General features: G+C 40.8%; 1 protein-coding gene across 1 annotated transcript in view; it reads right to left on the reverse strand.

The window, feature by feature from the left end:
• Nucleotides 1-1909: 1909 nt before the first annotated feature.
• clasp1a (cytoplasmic linker associated protein 1a) overlaps nt 1910-21792 on the reverse strand; it is a 78049-nt gene continuing 58166 nt past the window's right edge. The window contains exons 27-42 of the mRNA XM_079563769.1: nt 21289-21533; nt 20470-20592; nt 20393-20402; nt 20164-20327; nt 19254-19332; nt 19032-19175; nt 14744-14893; nt 13800-13906; nt 11598-11726; nt 10678-10825; nt 9309-9555; nt 7343-7533; nt 6007-6135; nt 5665-5871; nt 4616-4732; nt 1910-2753 (exon numbers count right to left, since the gene is read on the reverse strand). Of these exons, the coding sequence (XP_079419895.1) occupies nt 2667-2753; nt 4616-4732; nt 5665-5871; nt 6007-6135; nt 7343-7533; nt 9309-9555; nt 10678-10825; nt 11598-11726; nt 13800-13906; nt 14744-14893; nt 19032-19175; nt 19254-19332; nt 20164-20327; nt 20393-20402; nt 20470-20592; nt 21289-21533 (2277 nt within the window). The 3' untranslated portion in view covers nt 1910-2666. The remainder of the gene's footprint in view (nt 2754-4615; nt 4733-5664; nt 5872-6006; nt 6136-7342; nt 7534-9308; nt 9556-10677; nt 10826-11597; nt 11727-13799; nt 13907-14743; nt 14894-19031; nt 19176-19253; nt 19333-20163; nt 20328-20392; nt 20403-20469; nt 20593-21288; nt 21534-21792) is intronic.

Raw genomic sequence — 21792 nt, forward strand, 5'->3', positions numbered from 1 at the left:
GCTGTATATAATAAAGTTATAATAGAAAATAAATCAACTGCACTGTCAAACCACTGTTATGTGGTTAAAGAACAAGAAATATGAGGGGGGTCCAAAAAGATAGTTTGTACCTAGGGCCCAGAATTTGGTGCTACGCCCCTGCTTGTGGGCCGGCACCATCCTTAGCACTGTTAATTAGCATTACAAACAAGTTACCAAAAAATATTGTGTGCTTAAAAAAAGAAGTTAATAAAACAAATATATATAATTTAAAATTACGTACAACGGGGACCACCAAACATCAACTCTTGGTCTTTTTATTTCTAGAGCAAACATTTGATTTTTACATTGTTGCAAACCTATCACGGGTGGGTGTTAACAAAAGAAAACGTATGTACAGTTTTAACACATAAAATGTATAAATACAGAGGAATATTACATGAGCGGTAAGACAAAAAGGAGGACATGCATAGTGGACAGGTCTTTGCTTCCAGGATCCAGCGTTTTGATAATGTCTGCTTCAAAAAAAGCGTCCATTTTGTTTATGTAAGCGACCAGACAAGGCTTAGTGAAACCCTTAAGGGAAAACAAACTTATTTTATACATGGAGCAACATGAACCTCAACATACTCCAGTACCAGGACGCAAAACAATCTTAAAATACATTTGTACATTCTTTAACTTAAATAAACAGTTTGGCCCATTCAGATAAAACGCAAAAGGTCTTTACATACAACAATACTTTATAGTAACTTTGCTTCAAGTTAGCAAATGGATTTTTAAAAGTATAAATATTTTAACTACAAAATACAAGAGGCCAATTCTACCATCAAAACCTGAAGGACAAACTATGAGCTGACTATTTTAACAAGGCAATTTGTTCATCGACATTCACATGTGGCTAGCGATACAGGCTGTTACAGTACATAGCTAGCATGCTCACTGCAAAATAGTTGGAAAAAAAAACAAAAAAAAACATTTAGACCTAGGTATGATACTTTTAAGTGACCTGGTCATGTGAGAGATTCATTTTTTCATTATTCGTCATGATTAAGTTGTTAACCGCAAAAGGATCTTTCGTTGATTGAAAAACTAGCTAATAGCATTAGCAAGATAAAGAGTAGCAATGCAATGAAACCAACTATATTCAAACTGTTCTTGTTTTTTTGTTTTAAGTCAAATGTAATTCCAAGTCAGAAGAGAAAACAAAAAAGTGTGGTTGAATTCTTAATTGCAAATTACCTAGAAAAGCAGAATGCTAGTTTTAGCTTACTGGCTAGCACGCTAAAAACAAACACAAACAGTTAGCGTTTTGCATTTAATGGCTTCTAAACAGTAAGTATGGATGCATGTTTCAGAAATACTGTATGTAGGCTACGGTACATACATTTCTATTTCTGATTTAACCAAAATGGTGGCCACATGTTTTAGGAAGCTTATGTTAGCCAAACTCCAGCATGATGAACTATTGTCTCTGATCAAACAAACTTGACAAATTGCCGTGTTAAACATAATATCATTCAAACTTAAACATTGAAATTATTTATTCCACATCAACATAAAGAATCATTCTTAAATCATCAAAACATTGGTCAAGTTCTGAATATGATCCCAGGCATTAAATAACTCAACTTAATTAGATGTCACAAGTGCACTTTACCAGCCAAAACCACGGGCTTGTTGCTGCGGGCACATGCAAACTACTCTGCTCGAAGTCGACACTCACTTTTTCGAATGTCAACTTCAGCAAAAAAGTGTATGTACAAAACATATTTTTTTGTGGCGTGTGGTTATTGCGGAAGCTGTGAGATCCGGACGGGGGGGGTGGGGGTGTCAGCAACTAATACTAATTCAGTCCGTGTTCACATTGGAGCCAAGAGTAACAGTGCTGTACATCCTTTAATTCAGTCTCCACAGTCGGTGGTGTGAGTAAGGCCAGGTTTTGTGTTTTTTTTTTTTCTGTCTTCCAGATCGACTCGGATTGCTGGTTTCGCTCCCAACTCCAAGCGTGACAAAAACAAAAGCTATCTACAAAAACAAAAACAGGACAGTCACTTGTCATAGTTTCGTACAGCCTTGCGGATTTACAATAAGAAGGATGCTGCTGACAAGAAGCATCGTAAGTGTTTTCAAGCTTTCGAGAGCGAGTTTTGCTGATTGTGTTAAGGTGCGCAGCTTTACACATCATTTTTTTCTGAACAGAAGTTGAAGGATTGTCAATTTAGAAGCTGCGAGTCAAATTTCAGCACGTGTCGGGCGACTTTCCCTCAACTACAATCACCGCACGGATAAAACTGTTAACTTAAATGCTCATACAGTACGCTCATTTTCACATTGTTCCCTTAAACATTTTTGGTTTTGCTGTCAAACTTTTACACCATCACTGGTCCAGCCATATGACAATTGATCCCAAACAGTCCACTCAAAATAGCAACGACAACCGTTCTTCATTCCAGCGCTGAAATGAAAGGCATTGTGGATGTACTGGGGGGTGGGTGGGGAACTGCGGTGAGTGAGAAATTGCACATCCTCGCCGTCTACGTCCTCCCACTGATCTAGAGCCATTTTCAGAGTTACATTCAGACGTTTCTAGAGGAGGGGAGAGAGAAGGAAGGACACAGGCTTTCCTCTTTTGTGTTGGTCGGGTGATTGTGAGGAGACTGGCCCCTGTAGGCTCCTCCGGTTTATTAACTGTGAGATGAAACGTCAGAGGAGCTGCTGCTGTTGCTGTTTGTCGTCTGCGCGCGCTTGATGTACAGGTTGAGCAGCTTCATCTGGGAAGAGCAAAAAAACACAGATGCTATTATGAGCGGGAGAAAATACATCTCGAAAGATCCGAGATTGGCTCGAAAAACCCATGTGTTTCCGACCAATCCTGTGGTGGAATTAGCTGGGGTTTGAGACTTCGCTGTGATTGGCTTGTACGAGGTTTGTTCAATCCAATCAGCAGCAAATATCTCCCCAAATGTTTGTCCTCTTCCTGAACGATTGAAACCACAGATTTTCCAGATTGTTAACGCTGTGCTGATATAATATCGATCCGGCTTTTGCCTACCCCGTTTCATGGCATCAATAATCTTAAATTAGATGAAGCATAAGCCTCTCTATAAAGTTGGAATGATATTGCAATGTCAAGTATCATTTTATTTTAGTTTTTTTTTTTCTTTTTCAATTTTAAGTGTACTTGTTTATATTGCATTCCTATTTTTCTTGCGCAGGACACACTTTTGTTGCTGTAAAGGGCTGAGCAACAGTGAGTGCATTCTGTGGTTAAATTGATGACCATCTGAAATGTGACAAACAGGTGGACAGTGTTGTTGGGGCTAGCTTTTTCCAGCTTTGTTTTATGGCCAAAGTAAAACCTATGCACGCTTTCACTAGCTCCCACATTGACGACTGTAATGCACTTCATGTGGGTGTGAACCGGTGCACTTTAAATCAGCTGCAAATGGTGCCAAACGCTGCTCCCAGTACATGCTAGGGTTAATTTGGGGCAACAGTGGTGCAGATGGTAGAGCGGGTCGTCTCATGATCGGGAGGTCGGGGTTCGAATCCCGGCTCCTGCCGATGGTAAATGGTCTCAACTTATATAGCGCTTTTCCACCTACATTAGGCACTCAAAGCGCTTTAGAGCAAGGATCCACTCACCCATTCATACACCAATGTACGCAGACACTTGTTGTGTCCTTGGACAAGACACTTCGCCCAATGCCTATGCGTGAGTGGTTGGTGGTGGTCGGGGGGACCGTTGGCGCAGATGTGAGCAGCCTCGCTTCTGTCAGTCTACCCCAGGGGAAACTGTGGCTACTGTGTGGAGTTTGCTTGTTCTCCCCGTGTCTGCGTAGGTTTCCTCCGGGCACTCCGGTTTCCCCTACCACTAAACATGCACAATAGGCCAGGATGAATGATGTGTGTGAGTGAATGTATGGTGGTGGTCAGAGGGTCCGTTGGCGCAGACGTGTGTAGTCGCGAAAGCGCTACTGACAGTCTCCTCCAGGGGAACTGAAGCTACAAACGTAGTTTACACCACCGAGTATGGAGAGAATGTACAATTGTCTCATGTAAAGCGCTTTGTGACCATGTCTGTGAAAGGTGCTATATAAATAAAGATCTTCTTCTTCTTCTTCTACAAATGTAGCTTACAGCATGGAGTGAATGAACCCCCTCCCCCTCCCTTTCATGTGAAGCGCTTTGGGCATATGAAAAAGCACTATACAAATAAGATTCCCTCCCCATTTTAAATCTAGTCATGGACTTGCACAGTCTTATTTCGTGAACTGCTCATTGTTCATTGTGTTGAAAATGTTTACTACACTAATGGAGTCTACATTTAGAACACTTGCTGTTCTAAATGCTGTTCTAAAGTGCTACACAAATAAAGGATGATTGATTAGCAAATAAAACGTAATTTATTGATGTGTGTGTATTGCTATGACATAAACGGACGCCGAGGCATTATCATTTCCTATTTCCTCGACCCTTACGTAACCCAAGAGCATAGGGCAAACCAAAAATAGGCCAAGTATTATAGATCAACCGGTTCGAACCAGTTGAGAAATCCTGAGAACATGATAAGGACCAGCGCCTGTCGAACCCTGTCGCTTCCCTTCTGCGTTTTTTCGAGCGTCCGTTGTACCTTGCTGCCCGTGAGCTGTGCCAGGTGGGGCTTCAGGTCCTCTCCAATCACGGAGTAGATGGCCACCAGGCAGAACACGCTGGCCTTGCGGACGCTGCTCTCCGTGTTGTCGTAGCCCTGCGAGGGGAGGCGAAAGCAGAGGAGAGAGGGTGGAGAGTTGGCGGGGTGCAGAGTACACGCAAACATTTCCAGGGACAAATAAGGCAAATAATTCCCAGTGCCCAAATAAGAACATTGTCCAAATAAGCCCTTTTGGAGCCGGCGATAATGTTGCTGCTTATAATGTCCACAAAGACCTTCATTCCCCCCCCCCCCCCCCTATTTTTGACAACTCTTTGAAATCCTTTGCATCACTGGAATAAATGCCCTTCGAAATTAAGACCTACTAAATTGAGATTAAGACTTTTTAAGGGTCTTCATTTGGCTAAAGTTTACAGACTTTATTTTAGACACCTATGTAGGAAATATAAGGTCTTCTGACAACATAGAAATACAACAGCTGACTTAAAAGCTTTGTTTCAAAACTATTTTATATGACGTGCGCAGCGCCATTTATGTAACATTTCCAGTGGACAAATAAGGCAAAGGTTTCCAGTGTCCAAATAAGCACATTGTCCAAATAAGCCCTTTTGGATCTGGCAGTGCGGTTTCTGTACTTTCAAAGCAAACAAAGAGAAGATTACATGTCTCCAGACTCGACAGTAGTTATATGTCTGGATACGTTTACTTTGTGAAAAATGTTGCAAGATAATGCTGCACCTGAAGTCAATTTTACTTATTTATTGTATTATTTTCCTCATGCTAGATATGAAACTAACGTTCTATTTTGAGTCAAATCTTGAACTATTAGGGTTCCGTTTAGAATGAATCTATTTAAAGAACAAACCCTCTATATACTGTATACTAAAACCCCAAAAAAAACAACTTAAAAGAACAAGTGTGCTTTTAATGCCATTTGCCCCCCTAATACTATCTCTTTCTGTCTCAAACATGGGCTATAGAAGGTTTTCATGTATTATTTTTGCATTGTTGACCATGGCATGCTGTACCTGCAGGAGTCCAGGGATGATGTCGGGCAGCAGCAGGATTAGGGACTCTTTGCCGATGCGCTCGATGACTTTGGTCTGCATCTTGATGGCGGCCAGGTTGATGGGGTAATCCGCCGTCTGCACGATGGGACACAGCACCTTGATGCACTGCTCCGGGTGTATCGAGCCCGCCAGAGTGGCCGCCGCCTCCTCCGCCGCACGCACCACCTGGTAAACGTACATCCACCACAAAATGAGTTTTTTTCAGAGATGTACTCAGCGGAATTAGACCTAACAATCTCATCAGCCTTATCTTGCCCTTTACCAGAGATGTAAAAATCTTAAACTCTGACTATTCTTTACCTCTTTATGGGAGTCTTTGTGAGCCTCCAGCGTCTTCATGATGGTTAGCTCTGCGTAGTTCTTGAAGCGAGCCGGCTGGTTTCTCAAAATCTCTTTGAGCACTCGCAACGCCATTGCTCTGATGGTGTGCTGCAGGAAAAAAACAATTTTGGTCATTTTATTTTTAAATTTTATGCAGAATTGCCACTCTAGAGTTGGTTAGGTAGGAGTGACTGACATTTTCTATCTTTTCTTTTGACAAATGCAGAGGGGGTAGAGTAGCAAAATATTTACTCAAGGGTAACGCTACTTTCAAATAATTTAACTCGAGCTCAAGTAAAAAGTAGTGACCCAAACAATGAATCAAGTAAAAGTAAAACAGTACAGTAAAATTTAACTTGAGTACTGTGAGAGACTGAGTAACTGTTGTATTGTTGCGATTTACTTCATTGTTTTTACTGTAAAGCACTTTGGTCACCTTGAGTGTTGTAAAGGGCTTCATAAATAAATGTCAACTCATAAAATAATGTGGAAATTTTGACATTTTATAAGAAGAGTTGCAAAAAAAAAGCTAAAAAGCTAAATCTAAAGAGCAAGGTGCAGGAAACGATCTACATCCATTTCATAGATCAATTTGATGCTTAAATATTTAGTCACCTTATTTAGCCTTAATAAATTATGAGTTAACACTTATTTCATCATGAGCAATACGAGCGATCGCGATGTCGTCACATCCGTTGGCCGTGGTAGGCATTTTACATTTTCATATTTGATAAACATTTTATTAAAATCCTATAATCAGCAAAAACAATGTCCATAAACCGGGCATTGCTTCTCTTGCGCTGTAACAGATCTATCATTTTATAAAACCGAGTCAGAGACCTGTATGCATCAGCTGTTGCCTACCATTCACCAAAACATCCGGCGAAAATTGCGGAAGTAAACAATAACAGCGATCGCTCGTATTCATTAGTTAACATTGAACAAGCGAAGTATGTGAAGAACTATTCAATATGAGTTTGGCATTAACTGTAGTAGTGAAGTAGTTATTAAGTGTTAGTCACACTTCACTAATGAATAGTTTTTTAATGATAAGTTGTTAATTCAGCATTTATTAAGGATAAATAAGTGTTACCTTACTTGAGTAAATGTAACTGAGTACTACCCGCCTCTGTAGAAATGTACTTCAACAGAATATCTGTTTTCAAATTCATATTGCAATAAAATGATTTGCATGATCCTTTGTCATCGATTGGCAAGAATTAAAAGTCAATGTTCTAATGTTTGTTATCTAAAAACTAGAGTTCTCTCTGGTCAGCATGAAGTAAAAACGCCTCAGAAATCCGCAGCATCTTACGTCTTTGTCTCCCAGCGTCTCCAGCAGCAGGAGGAGGATGGTTTTAAAGTGCTCGTCCCACACGGCCGCACTGTCCTCTCTGGTGATCTTCAGCAGCTCCACCAGGGCGCCTTTCCGCTCCTCGGACCGCTCGTTGTGATTGGACAGCTCTTTCAGCAGGTCGGCGACCATGTCCGAGTGGTCCTGACCGACTGGGGGAGAGGACACGGTACTTTAGGCCGAGCAAGGATGACGTAAAAGTATCGACACACCGTTCCACATTTTCATACTGTGCTGTTACAGGGTGTTCAGGAATACAGTGGGAGCCAACAGTTTGGATGAAGTTATTTTGAAGGTCAAGAAATGTTCAGATAATGATGTAATAACCTTGGCCACCACTGTATGTTCGTGTGGGGAAGCTGGCCAATGTGGTCAAGATAACCACACTACCACATTCACTGTGGTAATGTGGTTAAATCAAAATGTACTTATATACAAAAATAACTGTTAAAAGGCTTAACAGAATCAAAACAACAGAACTTATCGAAAATCAGCAAAAAATCCACACGTAATGAGCTACACATGGTTACTCCTGACCCTTCCCCAGGTGAGTACACTCTTCAGAGGTAAGTATTAGACTCACAGGTAAGTTTCTTTTTACTGGTTACTTTAACTCCAAATATGTGTTTTAACTTAGCAAACCGTAAAACACAAAATACTAGCTGTTAAGTTGAATGTTGCAAAATGATGATGATGAAACAATGAATGAACATGAACTTAACTGAATAAAGTGACAAAAGAAATGAATGGGACAAAGTAACCAAAACCTCTACTACGTCACAGCTGGATTTAAAGTTACCGTATTTTCCGGACTATAAGTCACCCTAGAGCATGATTCGCTCCAGAGTTGGCAACTACATGGGCTTTAACTGTGGCCATCGAGCTTTTAGCCCGCGATTAGCTTTTTATGGTTTCTACATTGCAGAAAGAGTAACCGCCGCTTTTCGACAAACTTTCTTTCTAAATTTTCAGTGATATAGGAGTAGCTGATACTGGTACAGAAGCCCAGAGCGCCCTCTAGCGGCTGTCAGTGTGAAAGTTACTAACATGAAATTATACATTTTGATGCACAAGTTGCACCTGAGTATAAGTCGCACCACCCCCAGCCAAACTATGTAAAAAGTGCAACTTATAGTCCAGAAAAATGGTCAGTTTAAACTATGTTTTTGTGGTAAAAGTTCACATTACAAATATGATTTCCATAAAGTGAAAAGGAAAGTAAAACAGACAGGCCTTTGGTTAATCTGGGGGTGAGATGATGAGTGGTCAGTAATGTCTTCAGTAGAATGCAGGCGGAGTGAGTGAGTGAGTGGTTTGGAGGTGGAGGAAGGGGGACTTTACCAGGAGCATACGACTTGGGGAGGGTCAGCTGGTTCTCCGCACTTTCCTGTCGTCGGGCTGGAGAGGAGGAGGAAGAAGAAGAGGAGGGATGGAGAGATGCAGAGAAGGAACAAGGAGGATGGGGGAGGGGGGGCAGAGGGATGTAAAAACAGACAATGTGATGAAAACACTGTTCATAAGGTTTATGGTAAATGAACCACCGCGGAGAAGCAAACGCTCTGCTAAGACGTTATTAGCATGTTTGAAGTCATGACAGAATTCTGACAGTGACATGTTGGTTTCTTCTTACTGTACAGACAAATTAGTTTCATATTTGAGTTTCAAAATGGCAAGTGGTCCAAAATTCAACATGACCTTTGACTTTTTAGTCCTACTTCTTCACATTTTATGTGACACCAAGTCATTTTCTCACGTGGTACTTTGTATGTCTGTTTTCAGAAGACTGTGAAAATGCTAAGTTAGTGGCCAACTTTCATCCATGTGCAGTTAATCCTAGTGAAACAAATGCTGAAAATACCGCACTGTGTATAATAAACAGTGCTTAGTAAACTGTATCCATGTGAACGAGCCATCTGGTAAAACTCACAGTCTCTGAACTGCTCCACGTCGTCGTCGAACACGGCCTCCTTCAGGGCGCTCTTGTCGTAGGTGCAGATGGTGTCTCCGTAGCCGTAAGGGGAGAACTCGCGAGCGCGCGGCCCGGCGAAGGAGCGCGGCGACGGGGTGTTGAGCAGAGAAGTTTTGTTATCCAGGGCGGTGCGACCACCCTCCACCACGTCCAAACCCAGGCGAGCGTCAGAGCCAGGCGAGGACGCCAAGGCCTCTCTTCCAGCCTGAAAAAGGCGACGGCAGGATTTAAGAACTGGTGGGAGGGGATTATTATTATATAAATTCTTCCTATACTTCCTATATTCTTCCTAATACTTCCTATATCAAGTCTCTTTGTCTTTTGTGTAAATAAGCTAATGTGATAGTAATGGGATAGGCAGTAAGTTGTCAAGAAGACTCTAGATTAGACTGTAGATCTGTGTAGACTGTGTAGACTGTGTAGACTGTGTAGATCTGTAGACTGTGCATGGAATATTTTTGGCTAACTTCCTGTTGGCCAGTGTAGAGTAACGACTACTTCCTGTCCATATACATTATGTACACACATAAAATGAAAATAAAAAAGAACCACACTTTAAGAAAACTTGATAATGTCAAGCCACGTGTGTTTCAAAAAAATCTGATCAGATTGTGCCTGCTATTTTACCATTTCTTAGCAACAAATTCATGTTAGCCTTTAGCTTCATGGCTAAAACATCTACATTTTTTTAACATGTTGTACGTGATTATGCACATATTTTCAGTATTTATTTCAAAAAGACATGGCTTTCCATAGGGACAGGAAATAGTCGTTACCCGAGTAAGTTAGCGTCATGTTGTCATTGAACACTAGGCATAGTACCTATTATGGCAAATATGTTGTTACATTAAAAAAATGGTCCTCCTGCTTGTTTATAAAGTGTACATACCTGTTTCAGACTTCGACTAATATGAGTCACTATAAAGCTAACTAACTGTCACTTTTAACAACAAAAGATTTCGTAATTTCAGACCCTAAATATCAGATAGTTGTACAATAATAAGTTGTAGAGTTAGATTCCTATCTATTTCCATTGGAGCTGTTGTCATGGTAACGATAAACAAATGTTTAACTGTTTTTGGAAATATCAAATAAACCTTATTTTATCGTCTCAAATCTCATTCCTCTTGGTCTTGTACCTTAAGCCACAACAAGACCACATGTTTTAGTTGTAGTTTTACACTTACAATCGCTAGTTTTGGTTTAATCTTATTTCTCTTGATCACTTCCTGCCTCCAGATGATGTCACTGATGATGTCAGCAGTTAAAGGGTCTATCGTGCATGTTTTGCGTTGCTTGTGGTTGAAAGTTGCGCATTAGCACTCACCGCGTCGTCCCTCTTGCCGTCGCGTCGGATGGGCTCGTTGAGGTCCTCCTGGCTCCTGTAGCTGAAGCTCTGAATGGCCTCGGTGACGCCCCGAAGTGAGCTGTAGATCTCCTCTGAGTTCATGTTCTCCGTGTCGTACTCCATCATGCTAACACAAACACACATGAAAACACAACACTCGTTATCAACAGAGCCTTGGCGCGATGGAGGATTCATGCTACATGCTTTCACTGTGCGCTCAAGTTTTTCTCAATTGATAGGACACTGTTCCAGCATGCATTTTTTTTATGAAGACCAATATCAAAAAGCATTGAACACTTTGTCGGAACAACTACGCAAGGCACACCAAATAGTGAGAACGTGGGAAGTCTGTGCAAACTATAAGTTAGTTTGATCAAAGGCCTTCAGTGTCTCATCAATCGAGCGAAACCTTTCTGTGAATTAGTCTGTGAAAATAGCGATGTTAGCGTTGATTTTGTCACGTGTTTGCGTGCGGCATGAGATTCTGAAATGATTCAAAGCTGGCCGTCCATGGCTGCATTATCAGGACCAAAGCACACACTGTAGTCTATGTAAGAATGTCAATATATATACTGTATAATATGACATCTACAGCTGCCTGTCTATTTGCCTATTAAACATGCGTCAATAATCTTTTGTTTGTGCAGTGATATGTTTATTATTCATAGTTAAAAATGTGAAAGTTACTGTGTGGCCAAAATGATCTGCCTATACCTAAACTACACACCTCGGTCAAAGAAAACCATCTAATAGTGGAATGCATTACTTTAAAGCCAGGGTATGCAGGGCGAGCTTACCCTAACATTACATTACATATTCATCCAAAAACCTACATACCCTACATTTAAAGACATGTCACATTTCAATCCGCCCTTTTCTGCAGCCCCTCGCCCGGTTACCTGGGAGAGTACGCTCTGCGCAGGACCCTGAGGGAGGGGGCAGCAGGGTGGGACTGAGGCGGAGGAAGAGGAGGAGGAGGGGGGGTGGGGGTTTGCTTTAGTCCATCCACACCCCAACTCCACAACCGACTGTGGGCAACGACGGCGCAGCGAGGGGGCGGATGGGAACAGCGGAAGAAAAAAAAAGAATGGGGGTTTGATGAAGATGGAGGACGAGACCAGGAGAGAGAGAGAAGAGAACAGACGAAACGATAAGAGAGACAGAGCGAGAGGACAACGGTATGCAGGAAGGAGAGAGAAAGGAGACAAAAGAGTAGAGTCTGAGCGTCGGAGCGTCAGGAAAAATACAGAGGAGAACTGAGGAGGGAAGCACAGATTCAGAGCGCTACACTCAAGCAGCAATGGTACGCTTTAGTAAATCGGCTCAGATGTTACAACTCAATCGGACTGCGATGGCACATGTGTGTTTGCCGATGGCGTTCTCATAATGAATGAGCCGCTCAAGTCGGAGGAGACCAAGTCATGTGGTATGTAGGGTTGGAACTATTTAGGCCGAAACCACTAATCTTCCTGGTATCGCCAAGTACCCAGTCTAATTCAACAATCCAATAACACAATGTATTTTCCTCACTAAATACTGATCATGATGGCTATGAGAACGCAAAGACTAGAGATATACCGATCCAGCTTTTCTGCTTCCGATACCAACACCGATACTGAGGGTTTGAGTAGCTGCCGATATCCGATATTAACCGATACCAAGAGACTTTCTTGGAGTGAAAAAGTGAATGTTCCTCTTTTCTTTATTTTACGATCAATGAAGCGTTATCTTTTCTTGTCATGATGTTACAAATCAATTATTAGTTATATTAATAAACTAACAAAACATTTAACAAGGATCACTGGACTTGTTTATAGCTGATCATTACAACGTGTGCATTACAAATTATTCTTTTGATATTCTAAATAATTTTTTAACTAAAACAAAAACACTTGACCACTCCAGCAGTGGTTATTACATTTCATTAGGCTCCTTTAGGTATTTCTATCTTAGTTTCTGACCCAGCCTTGATTATTTCTTGCTAGCATTAGCATGCTGTTGCTAGCTGCGGCGTTTTGCGCGGCGATCAAATATACAAACGCTGAGGTTAAAACTAACTCAAAGCTTCAAAATGTCATCCAGCATGTTCATATTCACTGAGATTGTTTTAAAGCGGTGAGACTAGGATTTGTAGCCAATACCCAACATCGTATTTTTTACAGTATTGGTTCCGATATCCGATCCCAGTATTGGATCGGTGCATCCCTAACAAAGACCTCTAATTATCACAGAGAAAGTATTTACATTGGATGCCTTAATTTAGAAAGTGGAAGAAAAAGCCAAGCTCTTAGACAGCCATCGTTTTTTGGATTTGGATTGAAAACTAAATAAATATTGCAACAACCCTAGTGGTATGGAACATTTCACCAATGTTTTAAATAGTATGCTTAGTTGATGCTTTTTAAACTACTACACGTTTTAGATAATACTCCTAGAATTCAAGAGGTTATTCAATGCAGTTATAAATAATGCCTGCAGAGGGTGCACTTGCTCCCCTCGGCTGCTTTGGTGAAAAAGGAAGCAATTCAAATTGAAAGAGATAACAACTATAGTAGCAACTAATAAATACTAATCTGCAAAGGGAGGAGATTTGAACCACGGACCGGATCCGAGAATGTTTGATGAAGGTTTCTGGAGATACACGTCACACGGATTACTCTGTAAAGTTTGCAGAGTCTGAGAAAGTGTTTTGAGTGCGACTACTCTACCTATAGAATAATAATGCACATATATTTTGTTTATGTTTTATTTTACATATATATCTTTTACATATTAGGCTTTAATCTTATACCTGAAAATGATGTACAATGGTCAAGGTCAGGACAATTAATTGGCCTGATTAGTTTTGCCCTGGCATTATAAAAATGTCACCTTCAAAGAGCAGCTTATCTAGAGTTGTACAGCTCCACTTGTGCCAACTATTTATATCTAAATAAGCTGTAAACGGGCAGATAAAGGCCGGGCTGTGTGTCCCCTCCTCTCTGAGCAGCTCACTCAGCGCCATCTTCTTGTTACTTGTTAGTTGATAGTACAATGACAGTAGCAGCTGGAGTTTGGTATCCATGCATGCTTGAAGATACTGGGATTTTATAGACGGTTACCTTGGAGACAGTCCTCCGTGCGAGCAGTTTGTAGGAGAGGTCAGAGGGCTGGTTCTGCTGGGGGTGTGGCGCGGCGGTGTTCGGCCTATGGTGTTACTTGGTGAACCCTGAAAGGTCAGACACAGTTTAAAAATCCAGGAAAAATTATGCCATTAGACGATGGAAACATCTTTAAAACCATTTTAAAAAACCCTTGAGGACAGGTTAAGTATAGTTCATATCTGTAAATGATTTTTCTGAAAAATGGGCTTCTACATATTTCTAAAATAACTATTAATTAAAAGGAAAACAACAGAAAGAAGAACCACGAACAACCAGTAACGTCATTGGTAATATCCAGAGATGGGTAGAGTGGCCAAAATATTTACTCAAGTAGGATTAATGTTACTTTCAAGTAATATTAACTCAAGTAGAAGTAAAAGGTTGTGGCCTAAATATTAACTCAAGCAAGAGTAAAAAAAGTACAAAAAAATCTGAATCTTTATCGAAACTACTTTATCAAATGCTGAATTATGAATATAGTTTTCTACCCAATGAAGATACAAAGACATGGGGAGGAGTTAAACAGTTCCACAGCCCATGATTACATGGGAGAATGCTAGTATGATGCTTCATGTTAGCATCATGCTACATGCTAACGCTAGCTACTGAACAATTTTCTGTAAAAAACAAACAAAAAAACATTGATAATGGACCTGATTTAGACTTGACTTTATTTGTGTGTGATAAATAAGTTAATATTCTGCCAGCAAACTGCTAAAAAGAGTGGAAAAATTGTGTTCTTCCTTTCCCTTCAGCGAGGCCACGCCCCCTTATATGACGCGTTGCCGTCTGTATCTAAACAATGAGCTTCCCCATAATTCTATCTCTGCTATTGTCCTACAGTAAAGTCTGACCCAAAATCATGTTGAGTTGCCGCCCTGAAACGGTCCAAGTGTACATACCACGGTGCTGCTGGTGTTGCTGGAGTTCTTGAGGTGGTTGTGGAGCAGTTTGGTGGCTCCGTCCTGGAAGGTCTTGGGCAGAGCTCCCAGCAGCATGGTGAACTCCGGGGTGTTGAGCTCAAACAGGGAGATCAGCACCACCTGAGCCGCCTGGACAGGGCAGCACACGAGTAAGAAGAGACACCAGCAAGGGAATTCAAAATCATTTTTTCACCCTTCCCCCCGAGAAATAAGAGCTGGGTGATTATTCATTTAACATCACAGAACTAACTTTGCTATTGTTTACTCTGACACCAGGGCTGTGGTGATTAGGTTTTTCCACTGCAAACAAGCTCGTCTTGGCCCGACCCGCTCTACTTGGCTCTATTCCAGTTGCTTCATTTTTCGAAAGCAAAGGGGATGCAGGTTCCTTTGCTCTGTGACCCCCAGAAATACTCCAGCAACACTACTAACAATGTTTTTTTAATAATTGGTCTGGAGTTTGACAAGAGTGCAAGCTGAACACTGTGCATTTTTGGATGGAGTTCATGACATTTTTTCAGGAGATAAAAGATTAACTATGAAGATAAGCTAATAGTGGCTAATGCTAAGCTAACGGTAGTTAATGCAAGTGGCTGCCACTCGGTGAAAAATCAATGTTTACAAGAACACTATGTGCTGTGAAATACTAACCAGCGCCTCTATCAGGAAAGTCTTGTGTCTCCTCTGGCAAATCAGAGGTCAACAGTTTGTTTACGTTAAGTTTAGGAATCGCTTTCATTTCCATTTTTCGCTTTTCTCAATTTGGTCAGGCAGTTATACTATTTAAATTGTGAAACCACATTGAGTTTTATTCTTATTTATAGTTTTTAATGTGTTTTTATTTATATTTATTCTTTTAAACTGTTTTATTCATATTTATTGTTTTACACTCATATAGCGGTAGAGCTCATTTGCATTGTTTTGGTTTTATTGATTTTGTTGCATGTGCAGCACTTTGGAAACGTTTTGTTGTTTAAATGTGCTATATAAATAAAGTGGATTGGATTGGATTGGATAAATTAGTACCCGATCCAAGGTGCTCAAGAGCCAGGTAGAACCGAACCACGTGCTGTTACCATGGAAAAGGCCAAATATATTCAACACAATACACACAATACAGTAAATAATAAATATCATACAAACAAATAAACATTACAATACATTTAGCCCTATCACCCAGCTCCACAACGTTTCTTTTGGGTTGCACTTTTGGAAGTCCAAACCAAAACAATAGACATAAAACTACCTAAAAAAAACACAGACTCAACCGGACTAGCTCAGTTTTAATAATAATTAAAAGACACAATAAGCATTGCTGCTTTTGCTTCACTAACCTGCAAGAAAGAATCGGTTAGGGTTAAAAGTGTGAGTATTCAAAGTCTCATTCAAATATCGTTTCAAGTGCAAACTTTCAATCCTTCAGTGCGTTGCTGTGTTTTCATGCAAGTGAGTATATATCGAGAGTCATTCATTTAGGACGTCTTACTCAGATTTCTTGTTTTTCTTTCGTACAAGTTTCTGTACGTCATGTCGCCTTAAAAACTTCCTCCGTTGGCAATTTTGTTTTGTGCTATTTTGCACTAAATTAGAATGACAACACCACCATGCATGTGTTAATGAAAAGGTTGTAAGAGAGAGAAAGACACGCTGTGGTTTTCCAGAGTTCAAAGCAAAAGTTGATTCACACAAGCTTTTATGTGTTGAAGAATATGGTTACATTGTTTTCTATGTAGCTACGCACAGTGATTGTTTTCGCAAGGCTAGCGTCTACGGTCTAAGCGTCAAAGGCAGGTCAGTCAGCGACGCCACGCTTCGCTGCGGTGAAGGTGGGGGGTTAGAAGAGACTCGAGCAGGCGGGTTTTTAGCGTGCTTCTTGTTCTGCGGTTGGTCGACGGGCTCTACCTGCTTACACCTCTCCTCCAGGTTGAACTCAGTGGACAGTAAGGCCGCGGTGCCGGACCTGCCAGCTAGCTCCTCGCACACCCAGCTTTGGAGGGTCTGGCGTACAACGGCAGGTAAGAATAAGTATCACTCAAAGGAATGCTAGAAATTTAAGACTTCAGCAAACGTGTACAATATTTTGCTTGTATTCCTGACTCAAAAACATAAAAGTGAGAAGTTTGCCGTGTGCATTTGGATTTGTGTTTCAGCACGTTTACAAATTGTTGCATTATTCCAGGAGTCCCAGGGGCAAAATGCAGACCACATCTTTCACACATCACCAGAGATGATACTTTTTACTATCATTGGTTTCATTCGTCACTGATTTCAAGCCTAAATAAAGGTCTGTAGAACGGTTTGAACCTCTATTCAACAGTGTTAATTTCGTCGACTAAAATATTTAGTCTTAATTTTAGTCAAAGTGATATTCTTTACGACTAAAATTGGACTAAAACTAAATTAAAAGTTTTTCATGAGACTAAAACTATGACTAAAATGTCCAGATATTTTAGTCGACTAAAATAAGAGTAAATAAAAATGAAAAGGAGAGACTAAAATCATCCAAACTTCTATTGACCGTCTGAAAGAGCCTCAGATCATGTAAATTCTCTGCCAAAGGATCAGCTCTGAGCTTTGTTCATGTGGGAGAAGCTCCATGAAGTCGAGGACATGATTAAATATGATTATCATGAATATTATAAATGCAAAGTCGACTAAATTAGTCTTAAATTTAGTCGACTAAATTGACATGCAATTTTAGTCGACTAAAACTAGACTAAAATTTAAAAGATTTATTGGACTAAATCTCTCAAAACTAAAACTAAATTAAAATATGTTGTTAAAATTAACACTGCTCTTCAAAGCACCCAGTTGAATGTGTGACTGCATTGACCATCTATTTGTAGCCCTTGATGCTATATTCAATTCAAAATACAGCACTCAGTGAAGTTTGGGCTCCCCTGTATTACGCATTCACTTTTTACCATAGAGATGGTGAACTACCTCCGAAACGTATGGGTCAGATCGATGGAAGTAGGCCTGTCACGATAACAAATGTGAAGTTTGATATATTGTGGCAGGAAATTATCGTGATAAACGATATTATTGACTCCAATGATACTAGATACTGTCAACTCTCAGGTAAACCTTTGTTCTAAAAGTGCATCATCCTATCCTAAAATACCACACAAGCTGCAATAAACATGAAGTTTAAAGAAAAAATAGGGGAGAAATGCTATTAAATGTAAAGACGATAAATATTCAGACCAAAAATATATCGCATATCTGTTATTTATTGAACGATAAGTCGTAATTGTCGGGACAGCCCTAGATGGAAGCGCCAGAAAACTGTGCCTGCAAAATCTCTCAAACCACCTTAAACAACACAGTCACGCTAACACTATCACACGTAGGGCAAGGTGGGGTGAATTGTCTTGCCAATGGACACAATATGTGCACTGTACTGCATTACCACTACTACCAACAACACTGCTACACAACAACTGTACTTTCATCTACAACAACTACATGTCCAAACCTGGAGTACAGCAGAAAGTGGGAGCTCTGGACTCGGGCTTGAACTCATCTGTTGACACACATTTAGTTTTTTAAGTCCACAGCCTACAGTATTAAAGCTTTCATGTGGGATCCAGCTTACGATAGACTAAGCAAGTAAAAGCCGTTTGGTCTGTGTGTGGCACTTTCTCCTCAACTACCTACAAGAATCTAGACGAGTATCACATTTGGGACAGCGGTGCTGGTGGAAAGACAAACAGAGGGAGAACATGTGACGTGTTTCATACAAAGATAATGGGGGCCGTTGACCCAAGGCCATCCACACGGGCAGAGCCTTTAATCAAGTTTACAACTGCTGCTGGACAAACACTCGCTGATGATTTAAACACATAAACCAGAGGGACCAGCTTCCTCATTGATTATTAATCATGTAAGGCCAATTTTAAGGCTGAAATGAGTAGAGTGGCTTTTTTATTTTTATGAGTGCTAGACAAGAATGTGGTTTTAGGTTGTTTTTTGTGGACATAAAGGTATTAGATAAACCTCTGTGATATTTTGTAGTTATGAGATGTTTTCAAGTAAGTTCCATTGGGAAAAAAATGTGAATGGAAAAAAGTATAAATGAAAGAGAAACTTTACGATTCTTTCCAAGTAGCTACACAAAGACACACTATAGTTGTGTGTAAAGGAGAGAGAACATTTTCTCTCTTTGGGCTAAAATGTCATCTTACTCTCCCCATAGTTACTCAAATATCTAGACGTAAGCCAGAGTTTTTCCTTCTATAGTCTATCTGGATTAAAACTGCTGTACCTTTCTGACATCGGAGCTTTTGGGCTCCGTGGTCCATGTGATGATGCGGGACACGGCCAGGCGAGTCTCGCTGGAGTTCACGAAGTCCGTGGGGTCCATCTGCCGCGCCAGAGACTCGATGTACTTCAGGATGGCCACCTTCACCTGAGCGTACAGGAGGCATGTTAAGTATACTGTATATATGGACTGACTTTCGAACGTGGGCTTTTCAAGTATTATCACCTTCAGGTTTGGGGTCTGTGTCTGATCAACAATGAACCGCATCAGGATGTTGAACTGCTGATCAAATGGAAAAGATTCCCTGGGGAAGAAAGTACAAGGAGGTTTTAAACATGATCTGATATGATGACTAAAATGTGCGCCGATATGAAAGCAGTTGGGTAATGGGTCGGGCTTTGGATGATTTGTATACATTTTTTAACACATCCTGACTTTTTATGGCTAGGTCGCGATTTCTTCTTCTACAGCTCTGATCTGCATTTCCTATGTTTTTTTTCTTAGCATCTTAGCAGAGGGGAAAAAAAAACAGTTCGCTCATAACAATAAATCCCCATAATCGGACCCGTAATGCACTCACGGTGCGTTCTCCATGGCGCCTTGAATTTCCTAGAATGCCGTTAGATGAAAGTGAAAGTTGGTATACATTGTTCTATAACATGTCATTCCTGCAGGCTCTCAATTTAAAATCCTGACCCACCCAGGCCCTAACTTGTGATGTATCGTGATGATTTGTGACACGATATAATACAATACCAATACTTTTTAGGATTTTTATTCCTTATGGAAACAGGGCTGTGTGATCTTAAGTATTTAAATGTAAATTAATTGATGCCACTGACACTAGAGGATCAATCGGCTCATTTTAGTCAGGTATCATTTATCTACATTATTAAAAGCGGAATAAGGCGAGATAAAAATGTATGTAGTAGTTTAAGTCATGCTAAAAAAAGGTTCAAAGCTGCAATGGTTTGTACAAAGATAATGATGCTATTGTAAGTTATTATGGGCGATATATGAGTCATATAGTGATATATCAGGCATACCGTAAGGCTATTGTGAGCCATGTATCCTGTATCGCATTGTGAGGTACCCAGAGATTCCCACCCCAACGTCTGCAAATGTTGTGACTTACCTGGTGACATCCAGGGCCTTCTGCACTTTGGCCTGCACAGAGCCCAGCAGGTCAGCGCCCATCTTCTTGAGCAGCTGAGTGAGCAGCACGAACAGCCAGTCCTGAAGGTCTTCTCTGTGCACCGTGATGAAGTCTACCAACGTCTCCAAGAACATGCTGAACACCTACAGGCGCGAAAACAACCATCACTGCACTGCTCCGTTTAAAACAAGATACCAATACATTAAACCGCACTTACTCTCTGTAGTTAAATCCACACCAAGGCAGAGCATGCGGTAAAAAACAATGTTAGTTCACCAAATGCACGGCAAATATGTCATGCTGGATTCTGATATTGGGTAAAGTAGAGCATGTGATGACTGTACCTTGCTGTGGGGATCTGCAAACATCCGAGTGAAGATCTCACAAAGCCTCTTGAGCTCCACTCGGCTGTGGGACGGGAACATTACAGCAAGTTAAAATGTATCTAAGAGTATTTGATCTATAATGTGCTGTTATATAAGCAGAACTCAAAAAAGAAGTGCGGCCACTTTTCCAGCTTAAATGTGAGCAAACTGTTTCTATTTTTAGTTTTTCTCTGTTGAAAAAGTATCTGCACATTTAGGTTGTTTCTTTCATTATCTGCACAAATTTGGGCACCACAAACAAATCGTGATATCTGACATCTAATATTATCATGATATCTGATATCGTTATGTCTAAAATCTGATATTGCGATATCTGACATCTGATATTATCGCGATATCTGATGTTGCAATATTTTACTCCACCATTTTGACACAGTGCACACTTAAATGTACACAAGCATCGTAGGGAAGTGGGTTTTTCAACAAATTGTATCAAGACAATGGAATAAATGTAGGAAGGTCTCAGTGAGGTTGGCTTCTTGAGATATCTTTGCGCAGGCTCCAAATCATCAGTGAATTTCGAGTGTGGTAGAGATTTTTAAATATTGTCGAGTTGATTGAGGAATCTCCACTTTACCTTCAAAGGATAGAAAGTTACCAAGTCTAACAATTGGCAACAAGACAAATATTAGAAAAATCTCACACAAACGATCACCTGACTGAAATGCATTACAACAACATGGCGTCACTTACACACCCTGCGCCCTCTCCATCCTACCTGAGTATCCTCTGGCTCTTGAGCAGGTTCTGCAGCCCCAGCAGCCCCTCTTTCCGCTCCGACCAGTTGGAGCTGGCGCAGTGGTTGAGGACTTCGGCCACGTCCTCCGTCTGCCTGAGGTAGTGAGGGATCCCCCCGTTTCTGGAGCTGTAGGAGCGCTCCGAACACGCACTGGACGCGTCACTGTTGGCGTCGTCGTCCGAGTACATGCCCGGGGACTCGTACCGTCTACGTGGAGGCTTCCGCTGCGGAGAGAGAAGACAGTGAGAATGAAAACTCTGGTAGGAATGGATAATAATTCTACTAGAGCTTTGCACTTTTCATAACATTTGGTGCCATTTTTTTCATTAGTTATCATCTAAACCCAGGGAAAGACCAAAGGCAATGCATTGTTATATAGGAGCAGGCAATGGGTTATTAATTGGCTGGGTTACAACTACTATATCTTAATCTAAAAGGAACTTTGTTTCCTTCTCTGTTCTCTTCAATTTTTTTAGTTTAACA

Source organism: Gobius niger (assembly GCF_951799975.1).
Source record: "Gobius niger genome assembly, chromosome: 9".
Taxonomy (NCBI): domain Eukaryota; kingdom Metazoa; phylum Chordata; class Actinopteri; order Gobiiformes; family Gobiidae; genus Gobius; species Gobius niger.